The sequence below is a fragment of the Bos taurus genome, chromosome 19, assembly GCF_002263795.3.
Source record: "Bos taurus isolate L1 Dominette 01449 registration number 42190680 breed Hereford chromosome 19, ARS-UCD2.0, whole genome shotgun sequence".
In the NCBI taxonomy this organism is placed as follows: Eukaryota; Metazoa; Chordata; class Mammalia; order Artiodactyla; family Bovidae; genus Bos; species Bos taurus.
In genome coordinates this window covers 14,613,663-14,629,098 of record NC_037346.1, presented here as the reverse complement: position 1 = coordinate 14,629,098, position 15,436 = coordinate 14,613,663, and the positions used below count along the sequence as shown (strand labels likewise).

Here is a 15,436-nt window from a genome sequence, read left to right as displayed (position 1 = left end):
AAAAATGCTGCTACACCTTTCTGCATCACCACAGTCATAGAGTGGATTCAAGACTTGGGGGTTCAGGGGCAGACCCTCTCATGTTTAATAACATAAGAGTTGTGGAAGTGGGCCTGGCCAGAGAAGAGGGTGCAGGAATTGGGGGAGCTGTTTTGGGAGAGGGTAGCCCCACCATCCTGGAGTTGGATCGAGACTCATGGATTGCCTTTCTGCTCAAATGAGCAGATGGAGTCTCTATTTGCTTTCTAACCTCTCCTGACCAAGGCCCTGTATTGAGGGGAGGGACCTTCCCTTTTGTTCCTGCAGTTGGGAGTGCGTGGGCATCTTTTCACTTCCCTCCTCGGGGTCAGGGAAGAAAGCATCTTCTCAGACCCAGGACTCCTCCTCAGGTGAGAGGGGGACTGGATCGAGCTGCCAGGGCCCCTGGCCCTCCGAAGGTGGGGAGCCGCTCTCCAGTGAGGCGGCTGGCTCTTTCCTCTCCTCTCTGTCCTCCTCCTCCCCTGCCGAGGCTCCATCCACCAGGGCTGCCTCCCCTCCCTTACTGCCCAGTGCTGCTCTCACCAGCCTGCCTTTGAGGGGTGCCCTGACTGGACCCAGGGGCAGGCAGGTCAATGGCTTGGGGATCCGTGATGGCCGCTTCTCAGGCCTGTGATCTCTCCGGGGCCGAATCCTGGGCCTCAGCTTCAGCTTGTAGATGGATGGGATTCTCTGGGGCTTCCTAAGTGTTCTCTTGCCCTTGGTTGGACATGCCTTGGCTCTCTCGGAACTGGGGTCAGAGGGTGAAAGTGTGAGGGATTCTGGGCTGGCAGACACTGTAGGGGCTGAGCAGTCCTGTCCCCCTTGGGCCTTTGTGCTGATGCCCTTGGCACTGGGGTTTGCCACTGTCCTCAGCCCACTCTCTTGGGCTCTCAATTTCCCTTTGAGGCTTCCTGGGCATGCAGTTACAGCTGGTGTAGGGGAGCCTGGAGGGGCTGCCTTCCAGGCTCCCAGGTCCACTTTAAGGAGGGGTGGGGGGTCCTGAATCAGCTCTTGGATGACTTTGTCATAAAGACCCCCAGGGTCAGGCCACCACCCACCCAGACTGGGCACGTAGACCCCACTGCGAGGAATGACTACAGACCCAGTGCCCTGGGGGCGGGCACCCGCCATTCCTAGCAGCTTCATGTTGGTTGGAAGCTCCTCCTCAAGGCCATGATGGATGCCTTGTTCCTTGGTTCTGCCCGATGGCAAGGGGGTGCACCTCCCCTCCCGGTGCTGTGGGCCCAGGCCCCAAGGCCCTCCAGCCTCCGCTGTTACCTGGACGCCCAGCTTCAGGTCCTCCTGCCCCTCTTCCACAGAACAGTGCTCATGTCTGGACCCAGACAGGTCACTGGTGGCCCTTAATGGAAGGGGGCCTCTCTTCAGTTCTGTGCTGGGACCTCCACTTACAGTTCCTGCAAAGCCTCTTCCCGGAGTTGGGGGGCATGCTGGGGGCAACTGGACAGGGATCTTGGTGGATCCTTTGACAGGGGATGGAGAGCAGACAGGTGCTGGCTCCCTGAGCTGCGAGGAAGCACCCTCGACCTCACCCCAGGGTGGTTGCCTGGGGCCCACGGGCTTGGCTGGGCTGGGAGAACGAGGCAGGGGAGACAGTCCTCTTGCTGGTGTCCCTTTGGCGGTGGCCTCGGGGGCTCGGACTCTCTGGGGGGTGGGGGTCCTGGCATGAGTTCCCCGGCTGTCTGTCCTCTCATGAACCGAAGATGTGGGAGTCCTCCCCCGGGGGGGTTCAGGGGGGTGTCTCTCCTCCCTCTTCCCCAAGGAGGTACACGGTGGGTCTTGGTCCCTGGGAGTGGGTGAGGACTGGGGCCTGGGCAGGTTGTCCCCAGCTGGCAGCTGCCTCCGAGATGGGGCGAGAGACTTCTCCTGGCACCTGAAAGGATGAATCATAAACTGCAGGGTCTTGTAATCCAGTCCCCTGGCTCTAGGAAGGGATGGCCTTCTCCCAGCCAGAACTCCCGGGGGGGTCAGACTTCATGTTGAATGAAGTAGACACTCCCTCTCCCCCATGACTGCCAGAGATGCTTCCTTAGAGCAGATACTGTTTAAGCCTGTTCCCCCCACCCCATTCCTTGGGGAACCGGCAGAAAGAAGCCTGGTCTGGGCCCCAGGTTGCTTCAGATCCCATGACTATAGGTCAGCAGTTTTGGGTGGAGAGGGTCTTTGTTTCTGCTGTGCCATGAAATAGATAGACAGGTCTTGGGTAAGTCTCTTCCCTTTATGGGCCTCAGCCTCCTCATCTGTGAAATGGGATGATGTATAATGTAACTAGATGATCCTAAAGGTACTGGGTGCTTTTTTTTGGTTCTGAACACCTGAGGTCCTGCTGGGATGGCGCACTGCTGAGAGTCCTGCTCCCCTTATCTTGAGTTGGGGTGGCCTCTGGGGGTGTGGACTCCAAATCAGGAAAGGGCCCTGCCCTGTCCCTCCCCAGTACCTCAGCAATGGTGCTGTTTCTCTGTGGACCCCTGGCCTGGCTCTTTGTTCACACTGGGGTCTGGGGGAGGAGACAGCAGGGGGCCTCAGCTTTCGACCTGAAGAGGTATATGTCTTCCAGTCCACGGCGGGCAGTGGGCTCTGGGAGCGGCTGATGGTCATCGTAGGCTGGGGCTGCGAGGGCCCGTCCTGCACCCTCACTTCGTGCTGCACAGGGTGGGCAGGGGGCTGCAGGAAGCTGCCTGTCTTGTGTGCTACCAACATAGCCCCCAGAGAGAGGAGAGGAGGAAAGGGTTAAACTGCTGATGGGGTCCACAGTTCCCTCCCCAGCTGCTCCCCACCCTGAATCCCACATTAGAGACACTGGGACCCACTGGGACAGTGATAACACCAGAATTTTCCTCACGGGAGGAGTTTAGGGCATGAAATCTGGTTGGAGGGCCCAGGTGGGGGACTTGCTGAAAGCTGCATTTGTATTGCAAGTTCACATCCTTTACTTAGATTGCATGCTTATTTGGGATGTCTTGAGGTGCTGATGGAGATTAAGGGAAGACTAAAGACCCTTCCAAGTCATGCTTGGTGCCTCCATCAGAACCAAACCTAAACCCAGGCGTCGTGCACCAGTGACCAAATGCTGATTCTGAGTGTTTGGCTTTGGCGTCATCTTGTGGTGTAAACTGGTACTACACTATGGCTGCCCACACCGGTACCTTCTACGGTGTCTTTCTCCATCTCCTGGTGCACCTCTTGCCCCTGGAGATCAGATCTACCTCCCGCCTCTGCTCCTGGCCTCCCAACCCAGAGTCACAGGGAAGGGGCTCCCAGGGGACTCACAGAGGGACGTGCACCGGCAGGGGTCATGTTTGTCCAGATAGTGACCGAGTGTGTCCCAGCCGCCCCCCACACGCACCATCACGTGGTTCCGGAGGATCTGCAGGGGGCAAGGGTGGGGTGGAGGGCAGAGTGAGTTTGTCCCCTCTCCCTGGACCAGCCTGCGGGCCTTCAGCCCTAGCTCGCATCCATGTACACACACACGTGTGTGGTTGCAGCCCAAGACCCTCCTGTGACTGGCATCAAATCACACATGTTGTCAAGGGTGGAAGCCAAGCTGACGAATGGCAGGTTGCCCCACAGAGAGACACAGGACCTCACGAGCATTGGGTCGTCTGGCCCTGGACTCTCGTCTCTCTCTTCACCGTGAAGGGGTTCAGACCTGCACCTGTTTGTATCAGAAACGGGCCCTGGCTTTGCTCTGTGGTGTGTGTGTTTAAAGAGTTCGAGGGAGTCCTGGCCTCACTCCCGGTCACAGTCATGTAGTCTCTTCAGGCCTCCACTTCCTCAGAGGAAACAAGGCACCACAGTCCTTCCCCACCTACTTCACAGGGCTCTTAGCTCAGGCTGTGGGGCGAGGGCCGGGGAGCTGGCTCTGCCCCCATGGGCGGCCTGGCCCAGCGAGAAGTCTCAGCTGCGCCCCTGGGCACAGGCTCTTACTGGTGAGGGGGCCAGGTATGGGCAGGGGGCTCGAGGGGGGCACAGGTCAGACCTGTACTAGCATCAGAACCCCGTGCTCAGAAGCTGCATGTGAGCGGTGGCCCACGGCTGGCCATACAGGGAGCACAGACTTGGTAGGGGGGGTGAGTCTCAGGCCCCTTGCTGTGACCAAGCCTGTGGGTGGAAAAGTGGGCGTACCCTTCACCCCCACTTCTGCCTGAAGACCCCCCCTCTGAACTAGGCTGAGGCAGAGGTAGATGGGGGTGGGGGCTGTTTCTAACTGCCCTAATAGGAGCGGGGGACATGCTTGCCAACTTTGCCAGGAATCTTCTGGAATTTCCAGAGGGAGAGAGGGAAAGCCTTCTGATGGATAGCTAGAGGTGGATGGTGATCTCCTTTCCTCACCTTCAGGCCTAGATAAAGTCCCACCGCAGGACTCCTGATCCTGCTGACCCCCTGGGCTCCCTCCACCTCCCCTCCCACAATTTACCCGGATGAAGATAAGGGTGTTGGACTCTCCCACGCGGTACTTCCCCTCCGACACCTTGACCATGGAGAACTGAATCGGGCAGGTGCAGTGGCTCACCAGGCTCTGAACCTGCGGGCGGTGGGCACTGGGTTCAGCCCTCCCCTCTGCCCAGGGACCCAAGCGCCCTTGCACTCTGGGTCAAGCTCAATGGGCCGCCTGCCTGTCCCCAGCCCCCAGCCCCAAGGCTTCTGCAGAGTCAGGACTAGGGGCTGACAAGCAAGCAGAGAAGGCGTTTAATCACTCAAGGAGAACAAGACCTTGAGTGGTGACCTACGGCTCAGCGCTCTCCTGGGTCAGCCAACAGGGGCCGAGGAGTGTGATGGTTAAGGCGGACCTTGGGATCTGACTGCCTCCCCCGCACTATAGACCTTGGGCAGGTGAAGAAACTTCCCTGAGCTCGATTTCTTGGTGGTGGGAGTGGATAGTCGCTCCCAGTTCACTCCCACCCCAGGACCCGCTGTGCGGGACACAGGCCGAGCGCTTGCCGTGCACTGGCTCACCTAAGACCCACAGCGGTCATGGAAGGTAGGCATGGGAAAGCTACATCCCCACGGTACAGAAAAGGGAACCGAGGCACAGAGAGGAGAGGGCAAATAATCTGCCCCAAAGTCACAGAGCCGCAAAGCAGTGAACTAAGACTTGAACCCAGCAGTCAGAGAGGGTGCTGGCGTCTGCCTTTGTAACCACCGGCCCACGGGGTTTAAACGAGAGAGGTGTAGGGTGCTGGATTCCTAATGAAAACGACGAGGGTGGCGGCTCAGAGTGGACACGATTTAACTAAAAACCACGGGGTCGGGGAGTGTCGGGGTGGGGCCTGGAGCTCAGGAAGGGGGTGGCTGGCTGGGGCGGGGGGCGAGGGGGCGGGGCCCGGGGCGTGCCCAAGTCCTCACCAGCTGGTCCAGGTCGCGGGAGTGACAGGGCCGTCGCTCAGGGGGCGCCGGCGGCGGGGGCTTGGGCGGGGGCAGGGCCCGCTCCAGCCAAAGCTCCTCCTCGATCTCCTCCTCCAGCCGCACCAGGGTGGGTGCCGCGACGCCGAAGCGCCAGGCCCGGCGGCCCAGCTCCAGCAGGCACAGGACCACGTTCTTCACGTTCTTGCGCAACACCAGATCCTCCGTCTCGAACATCAGCACCTCTGGCCCGGGGCGAGAGGAGGGTAGGCAGCCTGAGCCCCCTGCTGACCTCCCTGGAGAAAGCGCTGCGCGTGGGAGAGCCCTGGGACCACCCTGGACCCCGGGAAGGGGGGAAGCAGGCTTGGGATGGGGGTTAGCGTCTCAGGATCTTGGCGTCAGGCCAGCCCCTCGGAGGGGTCGGGGCAGAATTGCTCGGGTACAGAGCACAGAGCAGGTGGCTGCCTAATAAGAGAGGTGGGGGCAGGAAGAGGGGACGCAGCCAAGAGAAGGAACCCAGTTCCACCTGCCCTTCTCTCTGCTCTGTCTGCCAGGATGGGTTCAGCAGGAAGAAGCACCCAGGTCTCTCACTTCCAGTAACCACCAGGCACCCCAGATTCAACCCCCAGCCCATGCATAACCTGGCAGGGTGGAGTACAGGCTCCGGAGTCTGGCTGCCAGCTTGGAATCCTGACGCTCCCACCCACCGGCTGTATGACCTTGGGCTAGTCCCAGCCTCAGTCTCCTCTTCTGTAAAATGGGAATGCTGTCTGTTTCATGGGGTTGTGGTGGGGATAGCTATATGACTGCAGGCAATGTCTGGCCTGTGGTTAAGTGCCCGATAAAACACTAGCCTTTATCAAGGCTGCAAGCCTGCTCCATACTGTTGCGGCCACCAGCTAGTGGGCGGGGCCTGAACCCCCCTCCCCACCGCCCCATCTCCACCGCCAAAGGCTGGAGGGTGGTGAGCATTCAGGTACATCCCTGCCACTGGGTTCAGGGCCAAGGTGATGAGGAAGGCTGATATGTCACTCCCTGAGTCCTGCAAGCCCCAGCAAGACTGGCTGGGGTCCACTTGCCTCCTCCCCACTCCACCGCGGCCCAAACACATGCCTTCTCCATGCCCCCTCTGCCTAGAACTCCCTGCCCCCCACATTTCTATTTATTCCCGAAGACTCAGCTCAAATCTCCGTCCTCTATTGGGTTTTTCTAGACCTCATCAGGTGACTGTTTCCTCCCATCTCCCCGGCACAGAAGCTCTACTTGAGTTTCTATCAGTTGGGCTGTAATTTATGCTTCTCAGCTGTCTCTCTCGGGCCACAACTTCTTTTAGCTCTGATAGGTTCTCAGCCTCTCAGCACTCACTGCCCAGCCCTGTGCGTGACCCCAAAGAGACAGGTGCTCAAATCATTCATTTAACGCATTGATTTACTGGGGATTTACTATGAGATAGGGAAACTGAAGCATGAAAAGGAATGAGGAGCTGGCCCAAGGCAAATCTGGAAGGAGAACCCCTGACCCCTGACAGCTTGAGCCTCAGAGAGGAGATGGATGCCTGGCAGGAGAAGGGTCTTGCGAGGTGGGGGAACACAGGGGGATTACCTTGGATGCCCATCTCCTTGCGACACCAATGGATGAAGTTGGAAATGTTGTCCCGGGCCTGGAAAGTGCGAGGCTGGGCAGCCTCATTATAGGAAACCCCGGCCCGGGGCAGAGGAAGCCTCTGGGCTTGGTCAGGTGTCTCAGCCAGGAAGGCCAGGGCGGCCTCAGTGATGGCGTTGGCATGCTGGCACAGCACCAGGCCTGTCTCCAGCACCTCCAGGAAGTTGGCTGCGCTGATGTCCACTCCGTAGAGATCCCGAAGCCACTCGGCCAGGTCCTCCTTCATGGCTTCTAGGTACTGCTCGCTGGACTTAAAGGGCTGGATGCTGCTCACCCGAGGCCCGGGGGTCCCAGGTCTCCTCCTGCTGGCCCGGGGCTGGGGCATGGCTGGGCCGGGCACCTCCACTCTGCCGTGGCTGCGTCTTCACTCCTGTCACCTGTGGGGTCTCGGCAGGTTCCCCCTGACTCAGGGGTCCCCTTCCACCCTCTGAGAGTCTGGGATGGCTCTGCTACTCGCCTCTGCCTTTGGCCACCGCCACCATCGGCAGTGGGCTGGGCCAAGCCGGGCCCCCACCCCCCCACATTCTTCAGTCCCTGCCAGAACTTTCCTACTTGCTAGCCCTGCAGAGGCCTCACGCCCCAGCTGCCCAGTCTGCTCAGAGGTCGCCGGCTCCCAGGACAGATGGAGGGGAAGACACTCCTCTCTCCCCCCCCAGGGCCGGACAGGCCACACTAGCTGCCTCCCACCCCCCACCAGCCGGCCCGGAGTCTGGCTGTCTGTCGGCCTCTCCACTTTGCTTTCCTCTCCTTGGAGACCAGCGGCTGCTACAAACACTCCTTGTTAACCCTTCCCAGCATCGGCTGCCCTGGGGCCCAAGAAGCCAAGAAGAAGCTGGGACTGGCTTATCACTCACTTGGTCAACCCCGGTGGAGGGTTTTGGGGAATGGGAGGAGGGGAGCAGGGCCAGTGGGCGCCATGCCTCTCTGAGTTCAGTGAGCACTGCCATTTAGGGGTGAAATAGATGCAGCCATAGAGTTCAGAGCCAAGAGTCTGGCCTTGGACTCTTTCCTGAATCCCCCCTTCACATACTATCTGTCTTCTCTGTGCCTTTGTTTGCCTCAACTGTAAAATGGGAATAATAATACCTCCCTCTCTGGGGCGTTGTGAGGAAGAGAGGATTCGTGGATGTGAGAAGTCTCCGACTGTCAGGACTGAGGGGTCCCAGCTTCATTGATTCTCCCAGCAGCTCTGGCTGTGTGCCATGATCCCCGCCTTCTCTGGAGAACCGGCTCCATCCCCTACTCTACCCACATGATTCCTCCAGAGCAGGCGGTCAATCATAGTTCCTCCTCCATGGCCACAGGGATGCATGCATTCAACAAATACTTCCTGCAGACCTACTGTGTGCCATGTGCTATTATAGTGCGTGAGGATGTAGCTGTAGGGGCTTCCCTTGTGGCTCAAACAGTAAAGAATCTGCCTGCAATGCGGGAGACCCGGGTTCGGTCCCTGGGTCAGGAAGATCCCCTAGAGAAGGGAACGGCTATCCATACCAGTGTTCTTGTCTGGAGACTGAGGAGCCTGGCAGGCTATAGTCCATGGGGTCTCAAAGAGTCAGACTGAGCCACTCACACTTTCACTTTTCAGGTAGCCCCCGTCCTCACGGAGGCTGCTTACATGATGGTGGGTGATGGATGACAGATAAACAAATGAGTCTGTAGTGAGTCAGATGGTGATACATACCAGGGAGAAAACAGAAGGGCTCCAGGAGACGGGGTGGGGCTGGGGGACTTTCTGTAAGGTGGCTGGGAAAGACTTCACTGATAGGTGATATTTGAGCAGGGACCTGAGAGAAGTGAGGAAGCAAGCCCTGAAGATGTCTGCTGGAAGGGCACCCTGGCAGAAGGAACAGCCAGGGCAAACGCTCCAGGTGGGGGAATTCCCTGGAGGTGCAGTGGTTAGAAGTCAGCACTTTCTCTGTAGGGGCCCAGGGTTCAATCCCTGCTTGGGGAACTAAGATCCTGAAGCCTTGTGCTGTGACAAACACACAACCCAAAAACACTCCAGGCAGGCGGATACTTGGTATATCCCAGGAATAGCAATGACAGGTGGAATTTGAGGAAGAGGGGAAATAGGGTCTCTATGTAGGGCTTTGCTTTACCTTTTGGAAAGTAATTTTCTTTCAGTTACCTTCTAAAGGCGTCAAGATAATGATGGTTGTACCCATTTCATGGATGAGGAAACAAGAAAACTGAAGCTGGCAGGAGGCCTGCGTTCCTCAGTACATGGATGGATGGATCTTTCCGTGGGGTTGGCTGAGTGTCCTCGTGACATGGCAGTGGGCTTTCTCCAGAGAGACAGAGCAAGACAGAAGCCACAGGGTCTTTTATTACATAGCCTTGAACATCACACTCTGTCAATTCCCACAACATCCTATCAATGACCCAGGTTGGCCTTATTTCATATGGGAAGGGGCTACATCAGAGGGAATACCAGGCAACAGGGGTCATTGGGAGCCATTCTAGAGGCTGGTTACCCCCGAGACAGAGGAGCTGTTTCCCTTCTTGCTAATAGGATCCTATCTTGTTTAGGTATTATTCATGGATAGAGTTTTCTTGAAGTTAGGGAAGATGGGCCCAGCCCCAAAGAGAGAACCTGTCAAGTCTTCCAGCCATTCTATGAAGCCATTTAAATTGGACAGAGTAAGCTTTTGAAATGTCCCATCAAGAACCAAAGTGGCTAGGGGCTTCCCTGGCGGTCCAGTGGTTAGGAATTTTTCTGCCAATGCCAATGCAGGGGACATACGTTCAATCCCTGGTCTGTGAACTAAGATCCTCCATGCTGCGGGGCAACTAAGCCAGCATGCCAAACTACCGAAGCCTGTGCTCTGCAACAAGAGAAGTCACTGCAACGAGAAGCTCCTGCTCTGCAAGGAAGAGTAGCCCCCCACTTGCTGCAACTAAAGAAAGCCTGGGTGTAGCAACGAAGACCCAGCGCAGCCATAAATAATAAATTTTAAAAAGAGAACCAAGGTGGCTATAAGCTCCTTTAGAAAATGTAAGGATGTTCAGGTTTGGGGAGGAGAGCGTTCTCCATGGGTCTTTCCTATTTTTTGCAGAGGTGTTTCAAAGGTGTTTATATAGTGAAAAACCTTGGAAGATACAGTGTCTTTTTCCAGAGCAAAAAACAGGTTTGGTTACTATCCAGTATAAAAAAAATTAGGGTTCCCTAAGCTCAGGGTTCCTCTTACAATGCAAGCCACTACATATGCAGGTACTACCTAGCACCCATGGGACAGGGGCCAAGAGAAGATGACACAGGTATCCCGATGCTGCTGCGTCATCAGTAATGAGGTCTTTTATCTCTAACTCAAGAGTCTCCCGTGTTTTGGCAGCACCTAGGAAAATACAGTGTGCTAACTTGCTAGCTTGCACATAGGGTAAAATTTTAGATTCTTTACGGTTCTTCACAGTGTTACCCCCACGAGATTCTTGGAGGCTGGTCTGCCCTCTTTGCTCTATATCCCACCAAACTGGGAGATGCCTGAAGGAAGAGACCCATGCCCCCACTTCAGACCTGGATGGAGCACCATGTCATGTTCCCCTAACAGACTGGGATCTTCTTGACTCCAGCAACTGTATCACATCAGACGGAGGCTCTCCAGACCTGGGTTTGCATCCTCTGCCCCTCTGAATACCACTGACTCTGCCAAAACACCCCACTGTCAGGCCAAGCAATGAAGGAGTTTCCCCAAGTTTCTACAATTTTATTCCTTTCCTGAGCCCCAGCTCTCACACATATACCGAACATCCAGAAGCTACCCCTGGGTCTTACCTGAGCCCTGCTTCCTATAACTTGACACCGTGTCCTCTGCTCCTCGGAGCTAAGGCAGTGAGCTGGAGGTGGGTGGGGTGGGAAGCAGGGAGGAGGAAAGATGGGGACTGAACTGAAAGGGAAGGGGAGAAAATAGTGATGCCAGTAGACATAATGCTTTACGTGTTTTCAGTGGGCCAGGTAAAGTCTGTACTGCATGGCTCTGACATACAGAAAGAGAGACAGAGGGTCAGAAAGATAACTCACTAACACTCAGAGTTTACATTTATGTGGTAGAGCTGGGAATTGACCCCAGTCTATGGGGGGCCAAAGTCCCTCTGTGCTTGTGTGCTAAATCACTTCAGTTGTGTCCGACTCTTTGCAACCCTATGGACTGTATGTAGCCCACCAGACTCCCCTGTCCATGGGATTCTCCAGGCAAGAATACTGGAGTGGGTTGCTGTGCCCTCCTCCAGGAGATCTTCCCGACCCAGGGATCGAACCCATTATGTCTCCTGCATTGGCAGGTGGGTCCTTTACCACTAGTGCCACTTGGGAAGCCCCAAAGTTACTCTCTGTCCCCTTTAATACCTTCCCAAGAGAGAAGGTAGGGTTTGGGATGGAAGTTCTAGAAAAGGCAGTTAGTCTGCGGGTGGAATCCTATTGGCAGGTGAGACTCTAGCCCCGCCCCCTTGTAATCCAGCAGAGGCCCTAGAGACCAGACCAAGCTCTATGGCAACTCTGTCCCATCCCTCTGCCTAATCAGGGAAAGAGGGCAGCACGACTTTGGGGAGAATGGATAAACATGGTGAGTGGAGCTGGAGGACGGGTCTCTCGACCCCAGGATGGATCAACAAGCTCATCACATGGCAACCCCAGAGTAGAAGTTTTCTCAGTTACCCATCCATATACAAGCCCTCTCCTCTCTCTCTTCTGAATATTTCTGACATCTTCTCTCACATCTTCATCTGCTGCTGTTCGGATCTTTGTCTTCTCTGGCCTGGACCACTGTAATGACTCCTACGTGGGTCTCTGTCTGTCTCCTTCTGTCAGAGGAAACATCCTGAAGGATGCTCTGAGCACATCCCTGTGTCAAAATGTCCAGAGGCTCCCCAACTGCTGAAGGACAGAGTTCAAACTCCACAGCCTGGCCCCCAAAGCCCCACCCTCCCTCTCTAATTCCTCATCCTTTCCCACATGTCCCCAGCACCCCTTCCTGGCTGCGCTCTAGCTCTGGCCTTTCACAGCCAGAAGTCTAAGTGTTTTCCTAAATAAAAGTACAGTGGAACTTGGAGTGGTTAGGACTCTGTACTTCCACTGCAGGGGGCACAGGTTTGATCCCTGATCTGGGAACTAATATCCCACAAGCCACTGTGGCTTGGACAGAAAAAAAAAAAAAGACAGTGGATCTTGGTTCTCCACCTATAGCAATACCAAGAACTGGTAGAATCTCTGAAAAAAAACTTTCTTTTTGGAAAGCTTTCAGAAGTCTTGGTTGAAATTCAGAGGCCCCTCTCTTACCTACCTCATCACCTACCAGACAGTGTCGGGAAGCAGCAGGACGTATGATGTGGTTAGCCAGGTGGCTACGTGCAGTTGGTATTCAGTACATGTGGACTGGAACACTAACTTTATTATCATTCCCCTTTGTTTCCAACCTCTTTAAACAAGATGGGCAGGGATCAATGGAAAATTTTCTAGACCTTTCTAGGGAAAACCCCAGGAGCTGTGTCTTCCCTGCCCTCCTCCTCCTTTTTTCCCTTGCAAGTCTAGCTCCCCAGATCCAGCAGACCGCAGGGCACACGGTAGGGCTGGGCCTGTGTCTGCTGAATGAGTGGTGGATACCTCCTGGTAGGTTACTCTCAGGTCAGCCCAGGAACTTCCCACCTGCCAGGACTGCTGCTTGGGATTGTGGAGTTTGTGCCCTGAACATCAGCAAGGGGGGAATCAGAGGTGGCTGAAATCCGACAGGCAAGGTTGGGTTCAAGCCTGGAAGGATGAATAGAGGCCTTTTCCTAATTAGTCTTCCTGGTGCGCGTGTGGGGGTAAGGGTGGATTTCCACTTAGTCCGACCATACCGGCCACTTTTCTGGATTTTTCTGCGCATCAGAGGCACCCTTTCCTAATCATGCAGAGGCGCTGTGCGCTCTCCTGCCTGCCTGCTGCTGCTGCTGCTAAGTCACTTCAGTCGTGCCCGACTCTGTGTGACCCCATAGATGGCAGCCCACCAGGCTCCCCCGTCCCTGGGATTCTCTAGGCAAGAACACTGGAGTGGGTTGCCATTTCCTTCTCCAATGCCTGAAAGTGAAAAGTGAAAGTGAAGTCGCTCAGTCCTGTCTGACTCTTCGCGACCCCATGGACTGCAGCCCACCAGGCTCCTCCATCCATGGGATTTTCCAGGCAAGAGTACTGGAGTGGGGTGCCATTGCCTTCGCAGCAAGTGACGCTGGGCTTTCTTAAGGCAAGGCCCATTTTGAAGGAGGAAATCCCGTTCCATGCAGAAAACAAAATATAGATAACCACCTATTAAAATTCCAATCGGGGCACTTCCTGATTATTGACAGCTGCACAGGCATCAGTCCCCACCCCGAGGCCAGTTAGAAGGAAGTGGGTGATGAACCACCATTCCCGGGCTCAAGCCTCATGGCACCTGCTTGTTGCTGGCTTCCCCCGCCCCGCGTCCCTGCCCTGGGCCAGGCGCTTCACACAGACTCCATCTGATACCTGCTTTTCAGTAGCCCTTGAGATGGGCACTTTTCCCTCTCCATTTTACAGATGGGGAAACGGAGCTTGACAGAAGCGACCAGACTTGCCCCGAACCTTCTTCAGCTGGGAAGTTCAGGGACCTAGGAAATCAGGCCCCTCTTTGCCCAGAAAATCCTGCACACTCTGGAAACCTTCTCTTGGAATCTTGCTGGCCCCGCACATCTCATGCATGTCCTTCGGGCGCCTGCCTTTTTTGGGGGGTGGGGATCGGGTTGGGCGCCACAGTCAGGGTACCAGGGAGGGCCCTTCACTGATCTCTCCCCACCCCCCAACACCCGTGCAGGCGCGAAGGCCCCCTTGTGGAAGAAGGAGCTGGAGGAGCCCCGGGCCAGGGAGGCAGAGGCGGAGGCCGAAGCCGCGGAGGAGGAGTCAGAGTCGGAGTCGGAGTCGGACGAGGAGAGGCCGCCGGAGGAGAGCGCGGCCGAGGGCGAGGCCAAGGCCGGCGGTGAGGCTGAGGGCGGCGAGGGCCGTGAGCGGGGCTCGGTGTCGTACTACCCGCTGCGCCAGGAGTCCAGCACCCAGCAGGTGGCGCTGCTGCGGCGCGCGGAGAGCGGTTTCTGGGGTTGGTTCAGCCCCTTGGCGCTGCTCGGAGGCCTAGCCGCGCCGGCCGACAGGTGAGGGCGCGCCCCGCGGCGGGGGCGGGATGCCCGGGGCGCCCCGCGCGAGCAAGCGGCGCGGTGCCCTGAGCGCCCCGGTCCTCCCCCGCAGGAAGCGGAGCCCTCCCGAGGAGCCGTGCGTGCTGGAGACGCGGCGGCGGCGGCCGCGCGGCGGGGGCTGCGCGCGCTGCGAGATCCTTTTCTGCAAGAAGTGCAGGAACTTGCACAGCTCGCCGAGCTACGTGGCGCATTGCGTTCTGGAGCACCCGGATCTGGGGAAGACGCGGCCTGCCCACGGCGGCCCCTGAGTGCCACCAACCCTCCCACCCCCAACTCCCTGCCTCTGTAGCCGTTCATCTTCGCCTCCGCCCCAAATGCCCGCAACCCTCCCCTCTCTTCCCCGACGTCGATCACGTGCCGCAGAGCCTCCCTTCAGGGGTGCCCTCTCTCGGAGCAGACCAGCAGGCGCACCCCGATGGGGCGGCCCCACCTGTCATCAGTGCGGAGCCCAACATCATCACCTGGAGGTCCGTTCCTGCAACAGCGCCTCCCCGGTCAGCACGCGGTGCCCATCGCCCACCTGACTCCCGTCCCCTGCCCACAGCCCTCTCACTTGTCTCTTGGGTATTTCAGGTTCCTTCTGGCCCGGTGGGCAGAGGCATCGCCTAAAGTAAATAACCCCTCTGGGAAACTTGCCTCTCCCCTCAAATCCTCCAATAAAGCCTCTGATCCAAGTGTCAGTGCCTAGAGGAGGGGCGAGGACCCCGGTGAGCGTGATAAAGATCAACCCTCCTTGCCCTTCCCCCGGGTTCAAGCCAGAGGGAAAAGGGCAGGCGGAGAGCCTCCTCCCAGCAGCTCGGGGCGGAACCAAGCCCTTGCAGCCAAGGGCAATCAAAGGCCATTCTCCCCACTGCGCGCTGAGAAGAAAAAAGGCATGCTCCGCGCCAGGAATGCCCACTGGGAGCTGAGGGCTGAAGCTGGTTGGACCTTCCTCCCCTCCGGCGGGAAGGCCGCTCTGACCGCGGTCAACGTGTGTGCCGACGAGGCCCTGGAAGGTGTGGAGTGCGCAGGACTAGAGAGTTAGCCCAGAAGCCTGCTGAGACTGAAGACAGGGAGGCTGGGGAGCTGGGTCCTTCTCCAGGAATCCCAGCTATTCTTGGCCGGCCAGCGGGAGCTCCTGGAATGCTTCGTGTGTGGCCAGGACAACGGGGCCATTGTGAGCACCGGTGCTCTCCCAGTCTGCAGAGGCCCCCAGCGCCTTCAGCAGCCAGACCTCCAG

The 15,436-nt window shown here is 57.3% G+C and overlaps 2 protein-coding genes across 2 annotated transcripts; one reads left to right on the top strand and one right to left on the bottom strand.

Moving 5' to 3' along the window:
- Positions 1–366: 366 nt before the first annotated feature.
- Positions 367–7,366, bottom strand: GAS2L2 (growth arrest specific 2 like 2). Its single transcript, NM_001205642.1, has 6 exons — positions 6,982–7,366; positions 5,383–5,624; positions 4,454–4,561; positions 3,307–3,403; positions 2,474–2,726; positions 367–1,909 (listed from the first exon to the last, which is right to left on the bottom strand). Exons 1-6 carry the CDS (start codon positions 7,364–7,366, stop codon positions 367–369), a joined length of 2,628 nt encoding a protein of 875 aa, NP_001192571.1.
- Positions 7,367–11,478: 4,112 nt separating this feature from the next.
- On the top strand, positions 11,479–14,891 carry C19H17orf50 (chromosome 19 C17orf50 homolog). Its single transcript, XM_024980644.2, has 3 exons — positions 11,479–11,603; positions 13,845–14,175; positions 14,270–14,891. The coding sequence occupies exons 1-3, from the start codon at positions 11,591–11,593 to the stop codon at positions 14,463–14,465; spliced, it is 540 nt and encodes a 179-aa protein (XP_024836412.1). The 5' UTR covers positions 11,479–11,590; the 3' UTR covers positions 14,466–14,891.
- Positions 14,892–15,436: the final 545 nt, after the last annotated feature.

Bases quoted from the DNA above. Each gene is read 5' to 3' on its own strand.
- GAS2L2 (NM_001205642.1), bottom strand. From the start codon at position 7,366: ATGCCCCAGCCCCGGGCCAGCAGGAGGAGACCTGGGACCCCCGGGCCT. The intron at 5,625-6,981 runs GTAATCCCCCTG...GCCCCGGGCCAG, and splicing joins CAAGGAGATGGGCATCCAAG to AGGTGCTGATGTTCGAGACG. The intron at 4,562-5,382 runs GTGAGGACTTGG...CACCGCCCGCAG, and splicing joins CCCGCGACCTGGACCAGCTG to GTTCAGAGCCTGGTGAGCCA.
- C19H17orf50 (XM_024980644.2), top strand. The intron at 14,176-14,269 runs GTGAGGGCGCGC...CCTCCCCCGCAG, and splicing joins CTAGCCGCGCCGGCCGACAG to GAAGCGGAGCCCTCCCGAGG.